Consider the following 25,102-nt stretch of genomic DNA (forward strand, 5'->3'; position numbering starts at 1 on the left):
TGACTAGTCTGTGAGACAGCTCTCCCAACTTTGGCATAAGTCTCCAGATATTAGTAAGGAGGACTTTGCAGGACCAACAGGGCTGATTTTACTGTTGTCGTTTCCAGTGCCTAGGTTGATGCCAGATTGTCTATCTGGGTTCATTCCTTATTGTACAACTGGATTGTTCGCTAGGCCATTTCGGAGGGTGTTTAAGAGTCAACCACATTGCTGTGGGTCTGGTGTCACATATAGGACAAACCAGGTGAGGACGGCAGGATTCCTCCCCAAAAGATGTTGGGGTTGCTGGAGTAGAGTGGCTCGAAGGGCCTATTGCACGCTATATTGCCTAATAAATAAATAAATAAATTTTCTGTGTACATTTGAGTAATAGGCATTGTTCTGAATAGTGGGGAGGAAGAATTCTCCCCCCCCCCCAAAAAAAAAAGTATGGAACAGTTTTTGTGGGATAGCAAAGAACAGGAATGGTTCTCTTTGAGTTCCAAATTTCAAATTCTTCTGAGCTCTCTTAAAAAAAATTGTAGATTTTCTGCATTCCCTTCCAACTACCTCCCAGTTTACCATGACCTACACAATATTATAGCAGCCTGAATGCAGCCAGGAGAAAGTCTTTATGGTATTAAGCCCATCTCTCACAATGAAAAGTAATAGCAATAGTGGACAGCCTAGCACAATCGAACTGAAGAATGATCCAAGTGTTACTCTTGCCTTCTTTTGCGCGATCTTTGATGAATGATACTGTCCATATTTTCTCTTTCTAGTCATGTTGATTTGACCTGGTTATTTATTGCTTTTGAGTATTTTTTATCTCTGTCATTGTGTATAAATTATATTTTAAATCTTAAATCTTCTACTTTTAAGGCTCCTATCTCTCCAGAAGATACATCAGCTATTATAGGAAGCTGTGGTAGCTCTCTTTCTGTGAAGGGTACTGTGCACTGTAGAGCTTATCTTCATGGCAGTAAAACAAAAGTGCAAGATGCCATCCTGGTATGAATTTTATTTTGAGCATTAAAATTTTCATTTTCAACTGAAATACTTCCAACAAAGATACAAAATAAACAGGAAAGTATTTTTTCCCTTTGAGTGGCAGACAGTGAAGAAATTCAAATTCTGAGCTCCATATGTATTTTCTCTCTATCTCTAGAATAGAGGTTCCCAACTTGGGTTCCACAGACCTCTTGCTTAAAGGTATTGGTCCATGGCATAAAAAAGGTTTGGAACCCCTACTCTAGAATAATTACAGTTTTGAGCTTTGTAAAAATCTAATTGTAATTTATTGCACAGAAGAAGCTGAAGATAACTTCTCAATAGATGTGAACTTCAGTCTTTTTAAATGTGCCTACTGTAACATTTCCCTGTAAAGTGCAGTGCTTAACTAGGAGCAGTTTTTAAATGCACTTCCTAATTAAATGAGATGTGTTTTTGAAATGTTAATCCTTTGAGAAATATCTCACTGTAAAATTCTGAATATGCCTGAGTACATAGGAGCATATTCAGAGATGTTATTCCCAAAGGGTTGGTTTATCAGATGAGATGTTCTTCCTTTCCCAAATACCAGAGTGAAACTCTTCTGTCATCAAATTCAGTTTCATTTCAATTTAATGACCTTGGTTTGATTCAAAATGCAGCCAGTGGAATGACAGTCCAGGTTAGGTGCACAGATTACTTTCCAGTAAGGTTACAGACCTGAGGTACATTCCTTGTGGAATAAATATAAGAAAAGAGTGTGAAATTAGCAGAATGGATTATATTGGCTCAAGTCCTGTGTAAATAGTGCATCCTAAAACATTTGATATAGAATCTGCATCTAAACCTCAAAAGTGATTTAGTGTCTACCATTTCAATAGTGTCTACCATTTCAATATCATTAGATAGACTTGCAAAGATATTAAAGATTATGAACTTATTAAGACATGATTCAACATCAGCAGTGAATTTCATTTCTTCCTTTAAAATGAGGGTATTTAAAAAGTTTGTTTTTATTGACTTCGGTTCATAGTTTTATTCTGTAATCTTCAGTTACTGCATCAAAATATTTTCAACCAACTTTAACTGCAAAACCTGGTATTTAACTTTTGCATTACTTTATTTTTAAAGCACATTTCTAGTTAATATAACTTTGTCCCTAATCCTTAACTATTGATTACTTTGGAGATAGAAGACTGAGATAAGTGTTCATTTGTAATACAAAATTTGTCATTTAATTAGGTTTAAGCACAGGATAATATGTCATCAATGTAAAATTGTATACTTTTAGTATCATTCGAACTAATAACTAATCAAAGCAATTTTTTTCTTCAGTCACTAAAAAGAGATGTACTGAACACTGTGTTTGTTCGCTGTGAAATGGTATTTGAGGATCAAATTTTAAACAGAAATGCTGGTAAGTAACTGCTCAGCCATTGATTGCACACATCTGTGCCGTAGTAATGGAAGTATTTTACCAATAAAATATAAAATATAACAGACAATGACTTTGCCTTACAATTATACTTCTCTATTCATCGTGAATGATTCAAAGATTATATAGCTTCTATATAATTCATTAATTATTTAGATTGGCATCCCTTTTAGTAACACGACATTTGACTTTCACAACTTCCAAAACCCACTTTTGTTTTCAGATATTACCCATTCCAGATGAACTACCTGGGATTCATTCTTGGTGAGTTCTTCTATGAGTCCCTGATTCGGGGTCTTCTTCATTGATTGATCTCCTGAGTCACTTTTGCTAATTATCTCATAAGGAAACCTTTTTATACTTTTCCTTGCACAGTCATTGCTCAGTTCTTTATTCCGATTTTTGCTGCTGTAATTTCATTTTACTTTAATTTCAGATTTCAGTTGGTGGTATCCCATAATTACTTCAACCATTTCGTTCCTTAATTATCAGGATGTTTGTTTTTTTTATAACTAATCAAATGTCCTTTTCACAGTTACTTCAACCAGTTTTTTCAACTGTCATTTGTGTAGTTCACAGTGGGATTTTACAGTGAGTTGGTCCACAGGGCTATAAAGCTGTCTCAGTGATACTGACCAGGTGTCAATGATGTTACATTTCATCGTGCTTCTTTGTACTGTGGTTCCCAACCTCTCTTTCTAGACATCGGTGTCTTCCTACAGCTTAATGGGATACTTGACATCAGTCTGACTACTACAGTATTAGATTTTGTCCACGTACTTTAATGGGTGTGTCAAACAAATATTCGTTCAGTGGTCAAAAATTTACTGTTTGCATTATAACTGCTTAATTTTAATGTCAACAAGTGAGTTATAATAACACTTAAAGAGCAATACACACTATTTTTCACGATGAATTGTAGTGCTCTTGATGTTCTAGCACTTGCTTGCTACTGACTGCAGATTTAAACCTATTATCCATTATTTATTGAAGGTGAGAACCTCAAAGTGCTAAACATTCTTTATGATAGTAATAAAGCTTTGCTCTCTGCTACCAAAATTCAGTTCTACTGGCTTCAATCAGATCCTAAAAGTTGAGGTGCAGCTTTATAGATATTAAATAATCATTTTGCAGTGATACTAAGTTTTTCAGTGGTGGTCTACTGATGCAAGAAGGGCCTCGTGCAGCAATGAACCAAAATTGAACAATTTCCTTTATTCATTGTGGAGCAGACAGATAAAAATGCCCATCTAAAAGATTACTGTAGTGTTCTCATTCAGGTGTAAAAACTCTGAACCAAACACCAAGATAAACCGTAGTCAATGAAGCAGGATCCCAGTAAGATTAACTGTTTACTGTTCACTCTTGCACATTAACGTATGGTGAAAACTGTTGATAAAACAATACAAAATGTATACAGTATTTGTTTCCTTCTTGGCATCGCATTTACATCATAAATACTTGCAAAAGTAAAACTACAAACTATATTACATTAAAATACAACATACAGTCAGAATCTACCTACGCCATCGACTGGCTTTAAATACACCACACAACTATCCAGCAACTCTTTAAATAACAAAGAACATAAACTTTATCAACCGTCATTACTTTTAACAGAATCAGCGTTAACATTTCTACTTCAACATATCGATTATCTTATGAACTTACAGAGTTGCTTCTATGATGTTTATTAGTGTGTAGAATGAAAACTTTTCTCGCGCTGATCCTGCACACACAAGCCCCCTCCTTCCCGTTTCTCCAAACCGGTATTTTCCCACAAGATGCGGCGAACCGGGTTTGATGTCATCGCATGCCGCGATACACCACAGACAACAAATTTACTTTCAACAACCTTAACTTTAACTAGAAAATAATTACAAACGAATTACTAAAGCGAAAATGTAATAAAGCTAAACAAATGCCTTAGGGCAACACAATTACAGAGGAAATTTTCCTAACTCAGAGTATTGGAATATGAGGATCTGGGCCAAGGGACTGTCAGATAAGCTGTTTCAAGGAAATGGAGTATGAGATGAAGAGGTGGAAGTGTGTTAGCCATCAAAGGACAGGGACTTGGGCTGTGTAGTTGAATCCAGTTGTGCACTTGTGAATTAGGTCCTGAGCTGAAGGAAGGAGTGAGTGTTGACCAATGCATGAACCAGGTGTTGGGGAATGAGGAAAAGGTTAGTTTGGCCAGCATGGGGGAATGACAGATTCTGTGGGATGGTTATCAAGATCATCCAAGAGTGTGGGAATTTGGTAATTAGAGGATTTGTTTATTGAGTAATCAGCTTTGGGGCCATAGGAGGAGCAAAGTTTTAAATCCACAAGGTGATTGGAGGGACAGGGAATGTGTAACATTAAACTGTGCATTGTTCTGGAGTGCCAAATGGCATATGGTCCCTGGACAACTTGGTCTAACTTGGCAGAATAATAGTTGGCACAGACTGGATGGGTTGAAGGGCTTGTTTCTGTGCTGCAGTACTTCATGACTCTAACTTGTCAGGCAGCTTGCCAGATGAAACACAAATGAAATGTTTTGACCTCCATCTGACATACAAATTAGACCTTAAGACATAGGAGCAGAATTAGGCCATTTGGCACATCAAGTCTGCACCACCAATCAATCATGGCTGATCTCTTTTCCCTTCCATAGCTCCACTGATCAGCCTTCTCTCCGTAACCTTGGATGCTGTGGCCAATCAAGAACCTATCAATCTCTGCCTTAATTACACCCTACGACCTGGCCTCCACAGCTGCCCCAGTAATAAATTCCACAAATTCTGGCAGAAGAAATTTCTCCGCATCTCTGTTTTAAATGGATGCCCCTCTATCCTGAGGCTGTGCCCTCTTGTCCTAGACTCCCGCACCATGGAAAACATCCTTTACACCTCTCCCCTGTCTAGGCCTTTCAGCATTCGAAAGGTTTTAATGAGATCGCCCCTCAACCTTCTAAATTCCAGTGATTACAGGCCCAGAGCCATTAAATTTTCCTCATATGATAACCCTTTCATTCCTGGAATCATCCTTGTGAACCTCCTCTGAACCATCTCCAGTGCCATCATTTAGATAAGGAGCCCAAAACTGTTCACAGTACTCAAGGTGAGGCCTCACCAGTGCTTATAAAGCCTCAGCATCACATCTCTCTTCTTATATTCTAGACCTCTTGCAGTGAATTCTAACATTGCATTTGCCACCTTCACTACTGACTAAACTTGCAAGTTAACCTTTAGCGTGAGCTGCCCAAAGACTCCCAAACCCCTTTACGTCTCAGATCTTTGGATTTTCTTTACATTTAGAAAATATTCTGCACGTTTATTTCTTCTAATAAAGTGCATGAACATGCATTTTCCAACATTGTGTTTCATTTGCCACTTTCTTACTCGTCTTCCTTATCTGTCCAAGTCCTCCTGCAGCCTTCCTGTTTCCTCAACACTACCTACCCCACTCCAATCTTTGTATCATCACAAATGTGGTAACAAAGCCATCTAATCCTTCATCTAAGTCATTGATATACAGCATAAAAAGAAGTGGTCCCAACTCCGACCCCTGCTGAACACCACTAGTCACTGGCAGCCAACCAGAAAAGGATCCTTTTATTCCCACTCACTGCCTCCTACCAATCAGCCAATGCTCTAACCATGCTAGTACTTTCCTGTAACACCATGAGCTTTTAACTTGGTAAGCAGCCTCGTGTGGCATCTTGTCAAAGGTGTTCTGAAAATCTAAATATACAACATCCACTTCATTCCCTTTATCTATCCTATTTGTAATCTCCTCAAAGAATTCTAACAGGTTCATCAGACAAGATTTTTTTCTTAAGGAAACCATGTTGCTTTCATCCTATCATGTCCTGTGTCATCAAGTACTCCGTAACCTCATCCTTAACAGTTGACTCCAGCATCTTCCCAACCACTGAAGTCAGGCTAACTGGTCTGTAATTTCCAGTTCTCTAGAACCATGCCAGAGTCTAATGATTCCTGAAAGATCATTGCTAATGCCTCCACAGTCTCTACTGCTACCTCTTTCAAAACCCTAGGGTGCAGTTCATCTGGTCTGGGTGACTGCACCCTTCGGTCTTTCAGCTTTTTGAGCGCTTTCTCCTTTGTAATAGTAACTGCGCCCACTTCTCTTCCTTCACACACTACATCTGGCACACTGCTAGTGTCTTCCACAGTGAAGATTGATAAAAAATACTCATTAATTGAATTGACTTTATTACACCCTTCATATATATGAGGAGTAAAAATCTTTACATTATGTTGCTATCTAACTACAATTTATAGTAATTTATAATAGTAGTATGTACAACAGGATAGTCAATATAACATAGAAATACAGTTGTGTCAGCATGAGTTAAACAGTCTGATGACCCGGTGGAAGAAGCTGTTCCAGAGTCTGTTGGTCCTGGCTTTTATGCTGTGGCACTATTTCCCAGATGCTAGCAGCTGGAACAGTTTATGGTTGGGGTGACTCGGGTCCCCAATGATCCTTCTGGCCCCTTATACACACCTGTCTTTGTAAATGTCCTGGATAGTGGGCTGCACGCACCACTCTCTGCAAAGTCCTGCGATTGAGGGAAGTACAGTTCCCATACCAGGCATTGACATAGCAGTCAGGACACTCAATTGTGCCCCTTTAGAAAGTTCTTAGGATTTGGGGACCCACACCAAACATCCTTAACCGTCTGAGGTGAAAAGGTGGTGTTGTTTTTTTTTCACCACACAGCCGGTATGTGCAGACCACGTGAGATTCTCGGTGATGTTTATGCCAAGGGATTTAAAGCTGTTCACCCTGTCAACCCTAGATCCATTGATATCGATAGGGGCTAGCCTATTGTGGACTCCTCCTGTAGTTCACAACCAGCTCCTTTGTTTTTGCGATATTGCGGTAGAGGTTATTATTTTGACGTCACTGTGTCAAGGTGATGACTTCTTCTCTGCAGGCTGCCTCATTAATATTTAAGATTAGGCCAATCAGTGTAGTGTTGTCAGCAAATTTAATTAGCAGATTGGAGCTCTTGGGTGGTGACACAGTCATGGTTATACATAAAGTAAAGGAGGGAGCTTAGTACACAGCCCTGAGAGGCACCTGTGTTGAGGGTCAGAGGTCAGAGGTGAGGGAGCCCACTCTTACCACCTGCCAGGAAGTTCAGGATCCAGCTACACAAGGCAGGGTGAAGGCTGAGGTCTGTGAACTTTTTGTCGCGCCTGGACGCAATTATGGTGTTGAATGCTGAACTGTAGTCCGAGAACAGCATTCTCACATAAGCATCTCTCTTCTCCAAGTGTCTAAGGATGGTGTGTAGAGCTATGGCTACTGTGTCATCTGTCGATTGGCTTCTTAATGTATATGCAGTTGTCATAGCTTTGGCTTATGGAAAATTGTCATGCTGACCCATCTTCCAGGAACACCGAGTCACCTATACCAGGGGTCGGCAACCTTTACCACTGAAAGAGCCATTTGGACCCGTTTCCCACAGAAAAGAAAACACTGGGAGCCACAAAACCCGTTTGACATTTAAAATGAAATAACACTGCATACAACGTTTTTTTTTGCCTTTATGCTATGTATAAACAAACTATAATGTGTTGCATTTATGAAATCGATGAACTCCTGCAGAGAAAACGAAATTACATTTCTGCATGCAACAAAAACATTTTGAACTCTGAAAAAAAGACGTTGGGTTGAAGGTTACTTTTAAGTAAAATACTCAATGTCTATTTGAGTCCTTCTTGTATTTATGAAAAACGCCGAACTTAAATTGTCCGCCAGCAGCAAACCAAAAATAACGTCAGCCAGCTGTCAACCTGAAAAATAAAAGGACTATTTCACTGAACAATGAAAAAATATGAATATATGTAAAATAATAGGCAATTAAAATATTTATCATACTTGGTTAATGGGATTTCTTCTCCTGGACCTCAGCGCACAGCGTCTGCACATCAGGGCTGTATGTCGTCACCTTCATCTTTACACAGGATCGCAAGCTGTCATCTGTGAGGTGTGCGCGATGTTTGTTTTTAATAAAGTTCATGTTGGAGAACATCTGCTCACATACATATGTGGATCCAAAGATCGACAGGACTCCAAGCGCATACTTATTAATGTTTACATAAATGTCGGGGATAGCATTCCATGTTTCGAATACAAGTTTGTCCGGTTTGGGGAGGTTTTCAATATCACTCCATTTGTGATTCTGAGCAAGAACGGCCTTCTGACGGGCAACATCTTCAAGGTCTGCTGTCAAGAGTCTAAACTTGGACACCCATATGTCTTTGTCGGCAATGTCAGCCAGTTCCATCTCAAGATCAGGTTGACTCACACCTGCCAATGCAGTCATATTCAGTAAGGATGGATCGATGCTTAGGGGAGTGACCGGGAAGGATAATGTGTTTTTTTCCTCTCTGAACTCACAGAAGTGTTTCCCAAACGATGTTTGCATTGCGATGATTGCAGAATGTAAATACTCCGAATTTAGCATGTCGTGAGCTTGTTTGAACTCTCTCAAATTGGGGAAGTGAGACAATGTGCCTTTCTGTAAATCTCTGGCAAGCACTGTCAACTTGCGCTCGAATGCCAAAACATCCTCCAACATGTGCAGGGCTGTGCGTCCTTTCCCCTGAAGAGCTGTGTTCAGCGTGTTCAGGTGCGCTGTCATGTCTACCATGAAGTGTAGCTTTTCCAGCCACTCTGGCTGTTCCAGCTCAGGAAAGGTGAGCCCTTTGCTACCCAGGAAAGTTTTCACTTCTTCCAGACACGCGACAAAGCGTTTCAGCACCTCCCCTCTGGACAGCCACCGGACTTTGTTGTGCAGCAGGAGATCAGAATATGCGCTTTCCAGCTCGTCCAGTAACAAACGGAATTGACAGTGATTTAAACTTTTTGCCATTATTTTATTGACAATCTGAATGACAACATCCATTACTTCTGTGCATTCCGGAGGAAATGTTTGAGCGCACAGTGCTTCTTGGTGCAAGATGCAGTGAAAAGTCAGCAGCTTTCTGTCCAGCGACTTCTGCAGTAAAGCCACAAATCCCTTGTGCGCTCCTGTCATACTTGGTGCCCCATCAGTAGCTACTGACACCAGGTGGGTGGTCTTTATTCCTTTGGCTCTTAAACAATTCAAGACAGCCTCACAGATGTCCTCCCCCCGTGTTTGGCCTTTTAGAGGTATCAACTCAATCATTTCTTCCTGTGGCCCGGCAGAGTTTACATACCGGCAGAACAGCGCTATTTGTTCAATATCACCTTTGTTTTTAGACTCGTCACAGGCAATCGAGTAGGCCACAGTTGAATTGATGTCTTTAATTTGCTGTCTTGTGATGTCTTCTGCCATTTTTATGGTTCTGTCTTTGACAGTCTTTGCAGAGAGGGGCATATCCCTGATTTTCTGCACAATTTCACTCTTGTTTTTAAAGTCCTTGAATAGATGTTCTGAATTCTTAATGAAAGATTCTTTTATATATTCACCATCTGTAAACTGCTTCCCGTGCCTGACTATTTCCTGAGCGGCAACAAAACTAGCATATGTAGTTGATTTTCCAGACTTCATCCACTTCTTGAAATGATTTTTGCTCAGATCAACCTTCCGCATCAGTTCCGAAACGGCTTTTTTTCTCTCATCTCCATCCGGATATTTTTGAGCAAAGGCTGCGTGATTATTCTGGAAATGTCTTGCGACATTTGACTTTTTGTTGTTTGCTAGTTTCTCATTGCATATTAAGCATACCGGTAAACCAGTCTCGTCAGCAGTGAAAGCAAATGAATCTGCCCACGTATCATTAAACGTTCTGTTTTCTTCAGTCACTTTTCTTTTTTTAGAATTCTCCATAGTTAGCCTACCCTGGATCGAAAAATTAAAGAAATCGCGCACTGGTGGGTGTCAGGCATTGGCAGTGGTGACGTATATTAATAGCAACAAAAAACACGTTTTATTTAGATTGTACAAGATCACCATAATCTTCAAATTTAGAATTACATTTCAAAAACTAACAAACTAACATAAAATACATTTTAATTAAATACTCATCATTTATTTTCCAAAGCCACAGGGAGCCGCAGCACAGAGATGAAAGAGCCGCATGCGGCTCCGGAGCCGCGGGTTGCCGACCTATGACCTATACAATATAAATCGAGCACTGAACTACTCTTACCTGTGGATTGTTTATATCATAAGCTCGTAGCTTCATTCTGTGTGTAAAGAGTTTAGGAAAATAAAAACAAGAGATTCTGCAGATGCTCTTCTCCTCACCTGCACAGCATCTTCCACTAGTGCCCCTCCTCCTCTTTCCCTTTCTCCTATGATCCACTCTTCTCTCCTATCAGATTCTTGCTTTTCAAGCCTTTTATCTTTTCTACCTATCATCTCCCAGCTTTTCACTTCATCCACCCTCCCCCACTCACCTCCTTTTTCGTTACTTGGCTTTACCTACCACTTTCCAGATTGTATTCCTTCCTCTCCCACCACCTTCTTATTTTGGCTTCTTCCCTCCCTCTTCCTTTCCCATCCCAATGAAGGGTTTTGGACTGAAATGTGACTATTTATTCCCCTCATAGAATGCGCCTGACCTGCTGAATTCATCCAGCATTTGTATTCCACAAATTTGGAAAATGTCAGCTTGACATTTTCTCTCAAATTATATATTTCTCAGATTTAAAACTACAATTTCTGGTTTTGTAGCAGTTACTTGAAAAGTAAATCAAAACTGCTGAAAGACTGAGTGAGAGATTTGACACTGTATGACGTGTTTCCAAATAACTGAGTTCTAAGTCGAAAGAAATATGTCATACAGCGTCAAATTTCTGACTCAGTCTCTCAGCAGTTTTGGTTTGTTTTCAAGTAACCATTACATTTGTCAACAAAAATAAAAAAATCTCTACCTCTAACTAAACTAATAAGGACAAAGCTTGAGTAGGTGCTTCTACTTACTTGCTTCTACCACACTACAATCCCCATGTCAAATTACTGTAATCCATAATTAAAAACGCACAACACAAAATACAACACAGATGGACAGAAAATAGATACATTGCCCCTACAGATTTCATTTGAAATATTGACAGCTTTTCAGTTTTTGGTCGAGGCTTCAAGAAATTTTGTTTAAAAAAATGCAACTTAAATAGTGGGACATTATGTTTTAGTGAGTGACTTTCTTTTTGAGGTGTGGGAGGATTTAAGAGAACCTTCTGTCTTGTCTCGTATGTAAACTTGATTTTAATTTTGGATCATATCAGTTTTGTACAGACTGATGTAGGAAAATTATTAAAAACTGCATATTAATAAATACATATGAAAGATGTCAGAAGAACAATAACTAAATTAACAATTTTAAAAAGAAAGTTTTTTCTCTAACGTCCATTTCATTGGAAGCTACGACTTACAGTACAGCAGGCTGACTGGTGAATACTACATTATTCCTTGCTTTGAAATAGACAAGTGGATCATACCAAGAAGTTTTAAAAAATAAAATACTTCATTAAAATAACAAGTTAAACTTGTTAACTTAATCAAGTTTTGTAAAAATGGAAATTAAAAACAAAAGATGTAAAATGCGGTTTGATAGAAATTTTGTCTTAGTAATGGGATTGATCTCCAAGATTTGGCCCAGTTTTGGTATTATGTGTAGGAGAATGGGAACTTGGAAATTATTGTGAAAATTAGCTCTGGGTGGCGACACAATCATGGGTATACAGAGAACAAAAGAGGGGGCTTAGTACACAGCTCTAAGAGGCACCTGTGTTGGGGGCCAGAGGGGCAGAGGTGAGGGAGCCCACTCTTACCACCTGCTGGTGATCTAACAGCAAGTCCAGGATCCAGATACACAAGGCAGGGGAAAGCCGAGGTCTCTGAGCTCGTTATCGAGCCTGGAGGGTATTATGGTGTTGAATGTTGAACTGTAGTCCCAAGAACAGCATTCTCACATAAGCATCCCTCCTCTCCAGATGTGTAAAGACGGTGTGTTAAGCTGTGGCTATTGTGTCATCTGTTGATTGGTTGTGTCGTTAGGTGAATTGTAGGGGGTCCAGTGTGGGTGGTAGCATGCTGCAGATGTAGTTCTTGACAACCCTGTCAAAGCATTTGCTTATTATTGAGTCGAGTGCGACAGGATGCCAGTCGTTCAGACATGTTACATTTGTCTTTTTAGGTACAGGAACAATGATGCATGTTTTGAAGCAGGAGGGCACTCTACACTGAGAGAGGGAGAGATTAAAACTGTCTGTAAACACACCTGCCAGTTGTACCACACACATCCTGAGTACTCGCTGTGGGATGCTGTCTGGTCCCACAGCCTTGCGACTGTCCACACACTGGAAACGTCTGCGTACTTCGGCCTCAGAGATGACCAAGCTGCAGGTTGCATCAGCTGTTGGTCTCCTCAGGTGCTCAGTGTTGGCAACACTGAATCAAGCGTAAAAAAGATTTAGCTCATCTGGGAGAGAGGCAGCAATGTTGGAAACTCGACTGCGTTTACCTTTGAAGTCTGTGATGGTGTACAGAACTTGCCATAAGCTGTGTGTGTTGGTGGAAAGTTGTGTCTGGATCTCATCCCTGTATTGTTGTTTCGCTGCCTCGATGACTTTGCGCAGATTGTAGCTACATTTCTTGAGCTCCTGCTGATTAGCAACAACGTAAGCTCTTTGCTGTTAGGCAAATGCTGCTCGCACAGAACTGTTGATCAGGGTGTCTGGTTCATCTGCCAACTCCTTGTTCCCTGTTATTATTTCTCCAACTTAATTTTCTAGTGGTCCTAAATCCACTCACATCTCTTTTATTTTTGATATACTTGAAAAAGCGTTTTAGAAACATAGAAAACATACAGCACAATACAGCCCCTTCAGCCCACAAAGCTGCGCCAAACATGTCCCTACCTTAGAACTACCTAGGCTTTACCCATAGCCCTCTATTTTTCTAAGCTCCATGTAGCCATCCAGGAATCTCTTAAAAGACCCTGTCATTTCTGCCTCCACCACCGCCGCCGGCAGCTTATTCCACGTACTCACCACTCTGCATAAAAAAAACTTACCCCTGACGTCTCCTCTGTACCTACTTCCAAGCACCTTAAAACTATGCCCTCTCGTGCTAGCCATTTCAGCCTTGGGGAAAAGCCTCTGTCTATCCACACGATCAATGCCTCTCATTATCTTGTACACATCTATCAGGTATTTTTCTATCCACATTGGTATTTTTGCAAGCTTGCTTTCATATTTCACCTTTTCATTCCTAATGATTCTTCTAGTTGCTTTCTGTAGGTTTTTTAAAGCTTCCCAATTCTCTATCTTCTCACTAATTTATGCTTTGTTGCATGCCCTCTCTTTTGCTTTTACATTAGCTTAGACTTGCCTTATTGGCCACAATTGTATTATTTTACCATTTAAGTATTTCTTTGTTTTTGGAATACATCTATCCTGCACCTTCCTTATTTTTCCCAGAAACTCAAGCCATTGCTCTTCTGTCATCCTACCAGCATCTCCTTCTAATTTACTTTGGCCAGCTCCTCTCTCATACCGCTGTCATCTCCTTTACTCCACTTCACCACTGCTCCGTCAGACTTTACTTTTCTCCCTACCAAATTTCAAGTTGAACTCGAATCAAGTGGTGATCACTGTCTCCTAAGGATTTCTTTACCTTAAGCTCCCTAATCGCCTTCAGTTCATTACATAATTACTTAAGATGCAATGCTCCTCAGACAGGATGAAGAGGTCAATATTCCCCAATGCCATTAGGCTTTACAATTCTACCGCCAGGACTTAAGAACTTTTTAAAAGCTATTATTAATGCTTTTTGAGATAGTGATTTAGATGCATATCATATTTTTTACTGAGTTAAGTATTGTATGTAATTAGTTTTGCTACAACAAGTGTATGGGACATTGGAAAAAAGTTGAATTTCCCCATGGGGATGAATAAAGTATCTATCTATCTATCTATAATACCCAATCCAGGTTATCTGATCCCCTACTAGGCTCAGCAACAAGCTGCTTTTAAAAGCCATCTTACAGACATTCAATAACTTCACTTTCTTGAGATCCATTACCACCAACCTGATTTTCCCAATTTACCTGCATGTTAAAATCTCCCATGACTGTCATAACATTGTCCTTTTGACATGCCTTTTTATTTCCAAGCAGAGTCACTCTGCCTACCGTCCTATCTCTCCGATACAATGTGTAACCTTGGACATTCAGTTCCCAACTACAACCATACTTCAGCCACAACTCAGTGATGGCCACAACATTATACCGACAATCTGTAAAGTGTAACAAGATCATCCACCTTATTTCTTGTACTGCATGCATTGAGATATAACACTATTGGTAAAAAGGGTATTTGCTACCCTTTTTGATTCTGCATCCCTAATGCACTAATACCCTGCTGGCTGCAATGTTCTCCTATCATCTGCCTTCCCTTCCTAACAGTCTGACTGCACACTATCTTAGCATTTTTTTTACTATCTGTCCTATCCTGAGTCGCTTCAATCCAGTTCCTATACCCCTGTCAAATTAGTTTAAACCCTCCCAAACAGCTGTAACAAACCTGCCCACGAGGATATTGGTTCCCCTCGGGTTCAGGTGCATCCCGTTGCTTTTGTACAGATCATGCCTGCCCCAAAAGAGATTCTAATGATCCAAGAATCTGAAGCCCTGCCCCCTGCATAGCTTCTTAGCCATGCTTTTATCTGCCAAATCATCCTGTTCCTACCCACACTGGCATGTGGCACAGGTAGCAATCCAGAAATTAGGTATGATGTAGATGCACAACCTATGCCAGAAGATCCAAACTGGTAAGAAATGATCAGGAAGTAGTTTCATGGCAGAAAAATGTGTGTTCAATTGCATTACGTTGAATTAAGCTACACCACTTACGCTAATTTCTAAGTCAAGCTGTATAAGTTTGTCAACGCATTCATATGGAACTGTCACAGTAGTGATAGGTCGTGTATTTAACTAATAAGAGGTACCTGTACTTAAGAAAAATATTGTAAATGTTGAAAATATAAAATTAAAACTGAAATGTAGATCAAACAACATCCATTGTGAGCAAAATAGGCAGCATTTTGAGTTGATGGCCTTCCATCAGAGGTAGAAACAACGAAAGTTAACAAATTTTGAGAAAGAGGAGAGGGAAGAAGAGGAAGGTTCTGTGGTAGGGTGAAGATCAATGATTAAATAATGGTGCACTTAAATACCAACAGCTGCATTTAAAATTGTGTATCATCACTTTCTGTGTGTTTGGGTTGCATGATGCACAACAGTTAGGTTGCTCAATACAGTATTTGACTGCACATCCACTCCTGGGCAGTGCATTCCTAACACCCATCATTTTCTGTCTTTTGTGCTTACCCCTATCACCTTAAATACATGTCCTCTGATATGACACATCTCAATCCTGGGAAAAAGATACTAGCTGACTATTCTAGTTAGGTTGAAATGCAATAGAAGTGCTTAAGCAGCTCGGAGATATGCAGCTGTAATGCACATAGGGATTTGGATATTATGTAGGTAGAAGGGAGTAGTTTAGTTAGACATTTAATTACTTAATTAGTTTGACACTGCATCGTGGGCTGAAGAGCCCGTTTCTGTGCTGCAATGTTCAGTATTTTATATAAAAGCAGAATTAGGCTATTCAGCCTATCAAGTCTGTTTTGCAATTCAGTGAAGGGTGATTTCTTTTTCCTCAACCTCATTTACTCACCTTCTCCCCATAAATCTTAATCCTCTGACCAATCAAGAGCCTCTTTTTTAAATGTAGTGGATTCCAATTAATTGGGCCATCAGCTAAAAGGGCAGCTGATTATTTGGGACAACTGAGGCTACATCCACACTACACCAGATAAATCTGTAACCGAAGCATTTTCTCTTCGTTTTTACCCTCCGTCCACACTAAAGCGGCGTTTTCGCCTCCCGAAACAAGAGATTTTCAGAAACGCTCTCCAAAGTGTGTAATTTTGAAAACACCTCTTGGGCAGATCAGTGTGGATGGGGGTAATTGAAGACATAAAAAACAACTCGCTAGTTTACGATGTTAAAAGTCTGTTACGTTGCTTTTTTTGAGCTCTTTGCCAAAAGATCTCAAATATCTTGGGTCTGCAGGCACACAACAGATAGCCCAGCGACACACAGGTTTCCTGCAGTGACACCAACCCTTGATCTGCCTGTCTCCAGAGCGCTGAGATCCTTGGCTTCCAAATCCGAGCTGGACTCTTAAGCCGAGCCCTTGACGTGCAATGGTCGGTTATGAAACCCCGAGAGCAGGTTTCATTCCCACAAAGAACCAAAGTCAGCAGGTAGCTCCAGGTCATGGTCTTACAAAGAACCCTGAAAGGGAAAAATAAAGATATTAAAGATGGAAATAGAGCTGTTTCCGAAGATGCAAGCAAAGGAGTTACCATTTAGTGCCATCATTACTCCGCTCCGCCTCTTCTATTCCTTTAGTGTCGCTTATTCCTTTTACCTCTCCCTGGATGTATGTTCCACTGAACTGGCAGTTTTGTCCTGATTCTCTTGTTGCTAGACTGCAAACTCGCTTTCTTGAACACTTGCTTTCTTTGGTGCCAACTCCCTTCATTATATATAAAATTACATGTTTTTGCGATTTTCATTAGCATGAGCTAATGGAACTGAAGCAATTTAGCAGTGATTTATTAAAACAATTGAATTATGATTGTCTATATTGGTGGAAAGAATAAAATGTCCTCTTCTTTTGGAGCCACATAAAAATAGAAATGATCTTGACAGAAACGACAACTGACCTTTTCCCTCCATAGATGCTGCCCGACCTGCTGAGTTCCTTCAGTGCTGCTTGTGGATTTCCTCTGCTTGTCCAATTTTTGAAATGCCAGGCAGCAGCAATTAAGTTATGAATTTAGCTTCAAAAACATAAGTTTTTGTTTTAAATCTTTTCCAAAGTGAGGCAATGCTGCACATCTAAGTATTAATTCCGTGTTTTATTTTTCAACAGACGCTGGTGATTCTGCGAACATCAAAGCTCCACATAGGGTGTTTGCCTCAGTTCTACCTTCTGGTATTGCTTTTTGTGATTATGGCTTTTCAAATGAGGGAAGTAAGGACCTGGAAGATCGTTTTAAAGAGTTGTTGGATTATGATCTGCACCCAGCACAACTGGATAGGACAGAAGAAGTCATGTTGGGTAAGCTATGCAATTATATTGTGAATGTTTTTCCTGTAATGTATGCATATTGTGGACTCCAGTTATAATAGTGTAGTTACTTGTGATTATTACACCATTATTACATTATTACACCAACAATAATAAAATGACTGATTAATATCTGAAACAAATTTTATTCACATTTACTATTGAATTTGTTATTAGCAGAAGAATTTGCAATAAAAGTGTTCAGAGATATTAGTCGAAGCTAATTAAGGAGAATGTTTTGGATTGGAGCTGGAAATCATTAAATGACTCAACTCTGGGTAAATTAGATGATATTTATGCACAATGCCACATATTTGTCATTTTCTGAGTGCATCCAATGATGACATTGTTAAAATGTTGGAAGTATATCATCTTTTAGCAAATTGTCCATATCAAATGTAAATACAGGGTCAGTTAAAAACTGCAGCAAAGAAAAATAGAGGTCGTGATATTATGTCGTATTTAAATTTAGAAAAGATCCACTGCTCAGTCTTAAATTCGAAACAATCTTTTTATGATATTTGGGGACCTTTCCTAAATTACTTTTCCAATTTATAAAGTTTAACCGTGCACAGACGTTTCTGTATATTTTTATCTTCTATTCTTAAGTGAATATGTTTTTTTTTTCTAATTATCCATTGTCATCCATCAGCTTTTTTCTTTGGTAGTTGGTAGGGGGTTGACTTTTTTTATATATAAAAAAAATTTATTTTATGATGTATGACCTATCTTTAAATTTTTGATTACAGAATGGTATACCTTTGTGTTATGGTATAACATTTTGATCAATTTTATTACAATATATGAATGTACACAAGTTATGTTGAGATGTATCTATGTGTTGCACTCTGTAAATCTTTATTTTTCTTCTGAATAAAAATATTGTAAAAAGAAAGAAAAATAGAGGTGATTTCCCAAGTACATGCATTCCTGAAGTAATTATATAATAATGTTAAAACGTGCATCTATTCAAGAGCCACATCTGTTTTGTGGGATGAGGTAACGAAAGAGTAAACTATGATCAGCCAATGGGGAGCTTATTTTGGAAACTGAAGTTAAGGAAGTTAGCTCTCAAGATAAATGCAAAAGGATAGAAAAGCAATCTATAAGCTCAGAAAAAGTAAGGCAGACAGGCATTAAAAAATTATTGCAGTTATCAGAGATGGCAAAAACAATTGGTGGATAATTTAGAAACAACTTGCAAAATAACTGAGGTAAATTTTGGAAAGGAACAATATGTCAGGATTTCTTTCTGAGAGATCCAAAATCCATTGCTGTACAGGTTTTGTATTTCTGTCAAACAGGTCATAGATCATTGATGCATTCTGATTGAAAGTCCAACCATGAATTGATCTTTTAATGATAACAATAGCTTTTAGCAAACTGATAGTTATTTATACTTTAGATCTGAGCTACATACATTCAGTGACCACTTTATTAGGTACAGGAGTAGAACCAGTATGTTCTTCTGCTGCTATGGCCCATCCACTTCAAAATTCAACATATTTTGCATTCAGAGATGCTCTTCTGCACACCACCATTGTAATATGTGGTTAATTGAGTTACTGTTGCCTTCCTGTCAGCTTGAACTAGTCTGACCATTCTTCTCTGACCTCTCTGATTAACACCCACAGAACTGCCCACCGCTCAATGGATTTTTTTTTGTTTTTTCGCACTGTTCTCTGTAAATTCTGGAGACTGTTGTCCGTGAACACCCCAGAAGATCAGCAGTTTCTGAGATGCTTAAGCCACCATATCTGGCACTAGCAATCATTCCATTGTCAAAGTCACATTTCTTTCCCGTTCTGATCTTCGGCCTTTGAGCTTCTTGATCTTGTCTGCATTCTTTTATGCATTGAATTGCTGCCACATGATTGGCTGGTTAGATATTTGTATTAACAGGCTGGTGTACTAGTGTACCTAATAAAGTGGCCAATGAGTGTATATTGTTTTAACTGAACTGAGTTGGTCCTTTGGCTAAGTTTTCCTGCCTTTGTAAGTTTCTGTGAGACATAATCTCATTTGTTCAGGGAGTGATTTCAAATTACTGGAAATTCTTTAACTTCTTGGTCTGTCATATCTTGTGTTGATGGGTCTTGTTAATAAGTCTTTCATTTATCTTTTTGAACTGTATTTTATTTGCACGGCATTACAGAAACTAGAACAATCTTGTTTCTATCATTTAATCATAGCAAGTGGCATTGTGATCTTCTGGGTGAACATATTGCACATGAATTAGGTTGATATTGATTTTTCCAGTTAATAAAAGCATCAAATGTAATTTATTGGTTACAAAAAAAATAATTGTGAACATGACTGCCTTTATGATACAATTGCACTTAAGTCAAAATAATTGGGGTAATAGGAAATGAATTGTTTAGAATTATAACTCTTATGTTTTGATTTCAGAAGGTAAGTGACATAGATGTTAGAAAAATTTATCAGTTGTTGAGTGTAAACCATGTTATATGCCAATGATCTAAATGATAAAATGAATGGCTTTGTGGCCAAGTTTGCAGACCATACAAAAATAGATGGAAGGGCAGATACTTTTTATAGGAACTGTAGTGTTGAGGAAGTGTGGAATCTGCAGAAAGACTTTGACAGATTAGGCAAATGAACAAGGAACTGTCAGATGGAGATTAGTATAGTGAAGTGTATGATGATGGACATAGGGAGAAGGAATAAGGGCGTAGACTATTTCTAAACAGGGAGCAAATTCAGAAATTAGAGATGTAAAGGGACTTGGGAGTCTCCTGCAGGATTCCCTAAAGGTTAACTTGAGTTGGTGGTAAGGAACACAAATGCAATGTTAGCATTAATTTCAAGAGGACTAAAATATAAACGTAAGGATATGATGCTGAGGCTTTATAAGGCATTGGACAGACTGCACTTGGAGTATTGTGAGCAATTTTGGGCACTTTATCTAAGAAAAGATCTGCTGGCATTAGAAAGGATGCTTTTGAGGAGGTTCATGAGAATGATTCTAGGAATGAAGGAGTTAACATATGAAGAGCTTTGATGGCTTTGTGTCTCTACTCACTGGAGTTTACAAAAATGACAGTAGGGTGGGATCTTAATGAAACCTATCAAATATTGAAAGGCCTAGAAAGAGTGGGCATGGAGAGGATGTTTCTTACAGTGGGCGAGTCTAGGACCAAAGGGCACAACTTCAGACAGCCATTTATAACAAAGATGAGGAATTTCTTGAGACAGGGGGTAGTGAATCTGGTGAATTAATTGTTTTTATGCTAATTGTTTCTAGCTTAACATAAACTTGAGCATTTCAATATATTGCAATTACAATTTATGAGAGACTCAAATTTCTCACATTTGAAGATGAAACATTTTCCTATATTCCCATTGATAGTTTAAAAAAATCTTTAGAATTAAAGAAGTACCAAGCAACTCCTCAGCGAGTGAGCAACAGACATCTGAATATGAAAGTCCACAATCAGCATCACATTATCAGTTCATCCTAATGCTGAATTATTATCAGTGCAAAAACTTGCATCACATACTGCATTTTGAAAAAGCACATTGTTACAATTGGCTTCTTGTTCACTTCATTTGTATCCTTAAAGTCAAATTCAGCAGATTGATGTTGATTAGAGATCATTGTCTCAATTAAATCAACCAAAGACCCTGAGTGAAGAGAAAATTAGTGATTAGTTTCCTTCCTATGTGATTGTTATGAGGAGCTAAAATAACTGAGCTCTGGTGCATATCTTTAACTTAAACATATAAATTTGACCTAACAGCCATCATTCAAGTAGCTTTCACAGTAGACTTTGGGAGATTGATGTTACTTTTCTCAGTCCATGACATAATATTAATCCTGAAGAAAACAAAACTATTGAAAAGTCTTGACATACTGAACCAGCCAGTTAAATTATGCTACATGTTAACAATTTAAATTATATATGGCCAGTCAAGTGCAAGGAAATATTAAGTCGGTTGCTTTCCTTGTTGATCTTTTAATGAATTGTCAGTCTATAATCAGATCTCAGATTCCACCTGAGCTGATGTTGATGCTTTTGAGACTCAGTTCAGTGACCTTTCTATTTTGAAAACCACATTCACTGTTAACATGAACATTAAACCAAATATCGCAAAGACTGTTTTCTGCTTCTTTTGCTGCTTGTTTTGAATTTTGCAAGAAGTGCAATTGAGAAAGATATCTGTGGTTTGTTAAACTAAAAGAGTGATGGTAAGTTATATGAGTCGATTACATATACAGTTAGATCAATGAACTCAAATTATTTTATAAGGAGTATATATAGGGTAAATGCAGGCTTTTTCCACTGAGGTTGGGTGGGACTACAACTAGAGGTCATGGGTTGAGGGTGAAAGGTGCAAAGTTTAAGAGGAACATGGGAGGAAACTTCTTCACTCCAGAGCATCGTGAGATTGTTGAATGAGCTGCCAGTATAAGTGGTGCATGCGAGCTTGATTTCAACATTTAAGAGAAGTTTGAATGAGTACATAGATGGCAGAGATATGGTGGGCTGTGTTTCCAGTGCAGGTCAGTGGAAGTAGGCAGGTCAAATGGTTCTACACTGACTAGATGGGCTGAAGCACCTGTTTCTGTGCTGTACTTTTCCATGACTCTATAAGTTTCATTCATATCCACTATATTTTCAGACCAGTATAATTATATGGATATTGGTGAGTGTAATGGGATCTGCCAACAAAATTAAAACAGGTGATCTTTTTAATTCATTATCAGACTCAACTTCAGATCCCAAAATATCCATACAGATGAAAAGCAAAAGTATTGTTTATTTTGTGGTTTTACTTCTGCATCTATGTCATCCAAAGAAAGATGTGTAATTTAATCTGTAACATGAGTACTGCACTCTGCTTCTAATGTAAGAGGCATCCTGTACTAGCCCTGATTTTTAAAAAGTCTCGAGATAAAATGGTGGAATTTTAGCTCTGGTGAAATTACATAACACTTTATGGATACTGTTAGGTTCATAAAAGGCTCACAGCACAATACAGATGATGTTTCACTTGGTGAGCATCAGAAAATGACATTGGGAAATAGCCAGGGCTGTAACAAGAACTGTTAATTGTTCTTCATATTCATTGTATATTGTACAATTTTTTAACTGTTGTGTTTAATAGTTGTACTAGGGCTGTGAGATTTTTGTATATTTTAAATACTTAAACAAAAACATTCACCAGAACTTCTAGCTTCTGAAAATAAAATGGCTGATAAGTGATTCTTTAGTCGTTGCACTCCAAATTAGGAAAAGAAAATCAGGTAGAGTACATAACACAGACTGTAGCTGATCATCCTGTTTTACATCCTTTCTCAGGCCAAAGTTCTGTCATTACCCAAGCTCATGTCATTATTTAACTAACTTAGTTTATTGTTGTCCTTTTATTTCTTTTCTGATTTCCAGATGTCTAATATTTGTTTCTTTTTTCTATATACTGAATGCAAAATCTGTAGAAGAGATGGGGGTCGAACCTGGCCAAGGTAAAATTAAAATGAATGTAATTTAAATATAAGAAATTAGAGATACATTTATAGTTTCTTTACATTCCAGTATTTAATGGAAAAAAATGTAATCTGAAGGGAAATTTTTGTTTTTATAGTTATGGCAAAATAGCAAGAAGAAAAATGCACTTTTGTTTTCCTGCTGTGTGGTTATTTTCATACAAGTTGATGTTCAGCTTAAAATTTAACCTAAAGACTATCTTCCCATACAGTGATATATGTTGTATTTCAGATTTTATGGGTTGGAAAAAGTCATAATGTGAAACAATAGTTCACTAGAGGGTCATTCTCCAGTATGCTTCACATGTAGAACAATTTGACTTTTCCCATGCTGGGATTCAGATTTTAATACTAACTGGGAATCTGGCACTTCATGGGAGAAAAGAAGGAAATTGATAAATAAGGCTCTAGATCTTCACTATCTTAATAGATTTAACACCTGCCTTATTTCTTATAAAGTACCATGTTTTATTTTTCTGGAGGTTTAGGGAAGGATAGGGAATGATACTTTATGGCTACGTGATCCTGGAGTGGCACTCTGGAGAACAGAAAAGTCTCAAAATCTTAAGGAAATAAAACAGGTCACACAGCTTCATTGGGAACTCAAACATATTTAAATATTGTTGCACTAATTTGACAAAAATATTCCAATATTTGAAATCCCACTATTAATCTGTGTATTTTGACATTTACTACATCTACCCACCCAGAAGAGAATATTGTTACCATTCAGTCTTGGAATAATTAAACCCCTAATTGATACTTTACCTTTTAGGTAACACATTTGTTGCTCCACTTTACAGATTACTTATGACTTCATTTTATCTTCTGTAAGAAATCAGGTCAATTGAGAAAGTGAAACTTTATACTACCTTTCACTTACAGTCACAATGATACACTCAAAGGCAAGCACGGCAGTGGTAGTAGTTCGGTGGAATCATAAAGATGTGCAATAGGCCTGTGTGTTGGAATAAGGGGTAGAGGTAGAGGCTGAAAGGGTAGTTTATTATTTGCATTTCTTCATCACTGTGATACCCTAGGTGCCCCAATCTGTACACTTACTATCCCTACATGTAGCAACACTCTTCAAGCTCATCAGTTTTTTGAGGCAAAACAGGCTCCTTTGCATCTGCTGTTGCAACTTTATCCTGCAAGCCATTTTCTAGCCCTTCTTGTAAATAAGTTTTAAATTGTAGAGCTAATAGGACTTGATGTTTCAATCCCTATGATAAAGTCGGCACTCTCGATGTTGGCAGTAGGCTTGGAGTGGTGACGAGGAGGGTAGCTACATCATCGGGGTCATCAGGTGGACACCCTCCTTCTTTGACGTTTTGTTGATAAGCCCACAACATCTCTAGAGGGCTCAACGGCGCTATCTGGCATCCCAGATACAACCCCTCAGTTCCGTACCCTCCTGTCTTCATCTTGCAGCCCAGTTGTTGTCTTTCCTTTTAATCCAAATCCAATTGCTGCTTTCTTCTGCTGCATTTGACAAAGATTTGATTGCTTGTTGGAGGAAGACACCCTCACCCCCATCTTCTTCAATAGACTGGTCATAGATGTAGCAAAGAATCCCCTGCTTCCCACTTCTACAGGGAAAATCTTGGTCTTTCAGCCGTTCTGAACAGCTTCAGTTGCCAGTTCAGAGTACTTGATCTTTTTCCTCTCATAAGCTTCTTCAACACCATCTTCCCATGGTACTGTCAATTCCACAACATATGCCATCTTGGCTGTTGTGGACCACAGGACTATGTCTGGCCAGAGTGTAGTAGCCGCAATGTCTGGGGGAAACACAAGCTTTTTCTCCCAAGTCCACGTCCATTTTCCAATCCCGAGCAACCTGCAGAATGCTTATATCCTTTGATTTTACTTGCTGCTCTGGAGGTTGGCCTGCTGGTACAAATTGTGTAATGTGGATATTTCCTGCCGATGTTTGTGGGAGAGCATTTACAGTGGGTTGCCTCTGTTCCAAGATTGATGCCAGCTGCTGAGAACTTGGTTATACCATCCCTGGCTGAGGTTCATGG

The 25,102-nt window shown here is 38.7% G+C and overlaps 1 protein-coding gene across 5 annotated transcripts in view; it reads left to right on the forward strand.

Moving 5' to 3' along the window:
- The window catches only part of odr4 (odr-4 GPCR localization factor homolog), an 89,463-nt gene that overhangs the window by 51,363 nt on the left and 12,998 nt on the right, over positions 1 to 25,102 (forward strand). For all 5 annotated transcript variants that reach the window (XM_073063266.1, XM_073063267.1, XM_073063265.1 and 2 more), the window contains 4 exons: positions 862 to 990; positions 2,305 to 2,386; positions 17,369 to 17,557; positions 23,028 to 23,054. In XM_073063266.1, the coding sequence (XP_072919367.1) occupies positions 862 to 990; positions 2,305 to 2,386; positions 17,369 to 17,557; positions 23,028 to 23,054 (427 nt within the window). The remainder of the gene's footprint in view (positions 1 to 861; positions 991 to 2,304; positions 2,387 to 17,368; positions 17,558 to 23,027; positions 23,055 to 25,102) is intronic.

Source organism: Hemitrygon akajei, chromosome 12, assembly GCF_048418815.1.
Source record: "Hemitrygon akajei chromosome 12, sHemAka1.3, whole genome shotgun sequence".
In the NCBI taxonomy this organism is placed as follows: domain Eukaryota; kingdom Metazoa; phylum Chordata; class Chondrichthyes; order Myliobatiformes; family Dasyatidae; genus Hemitrygon; species Hemitrygon akajei.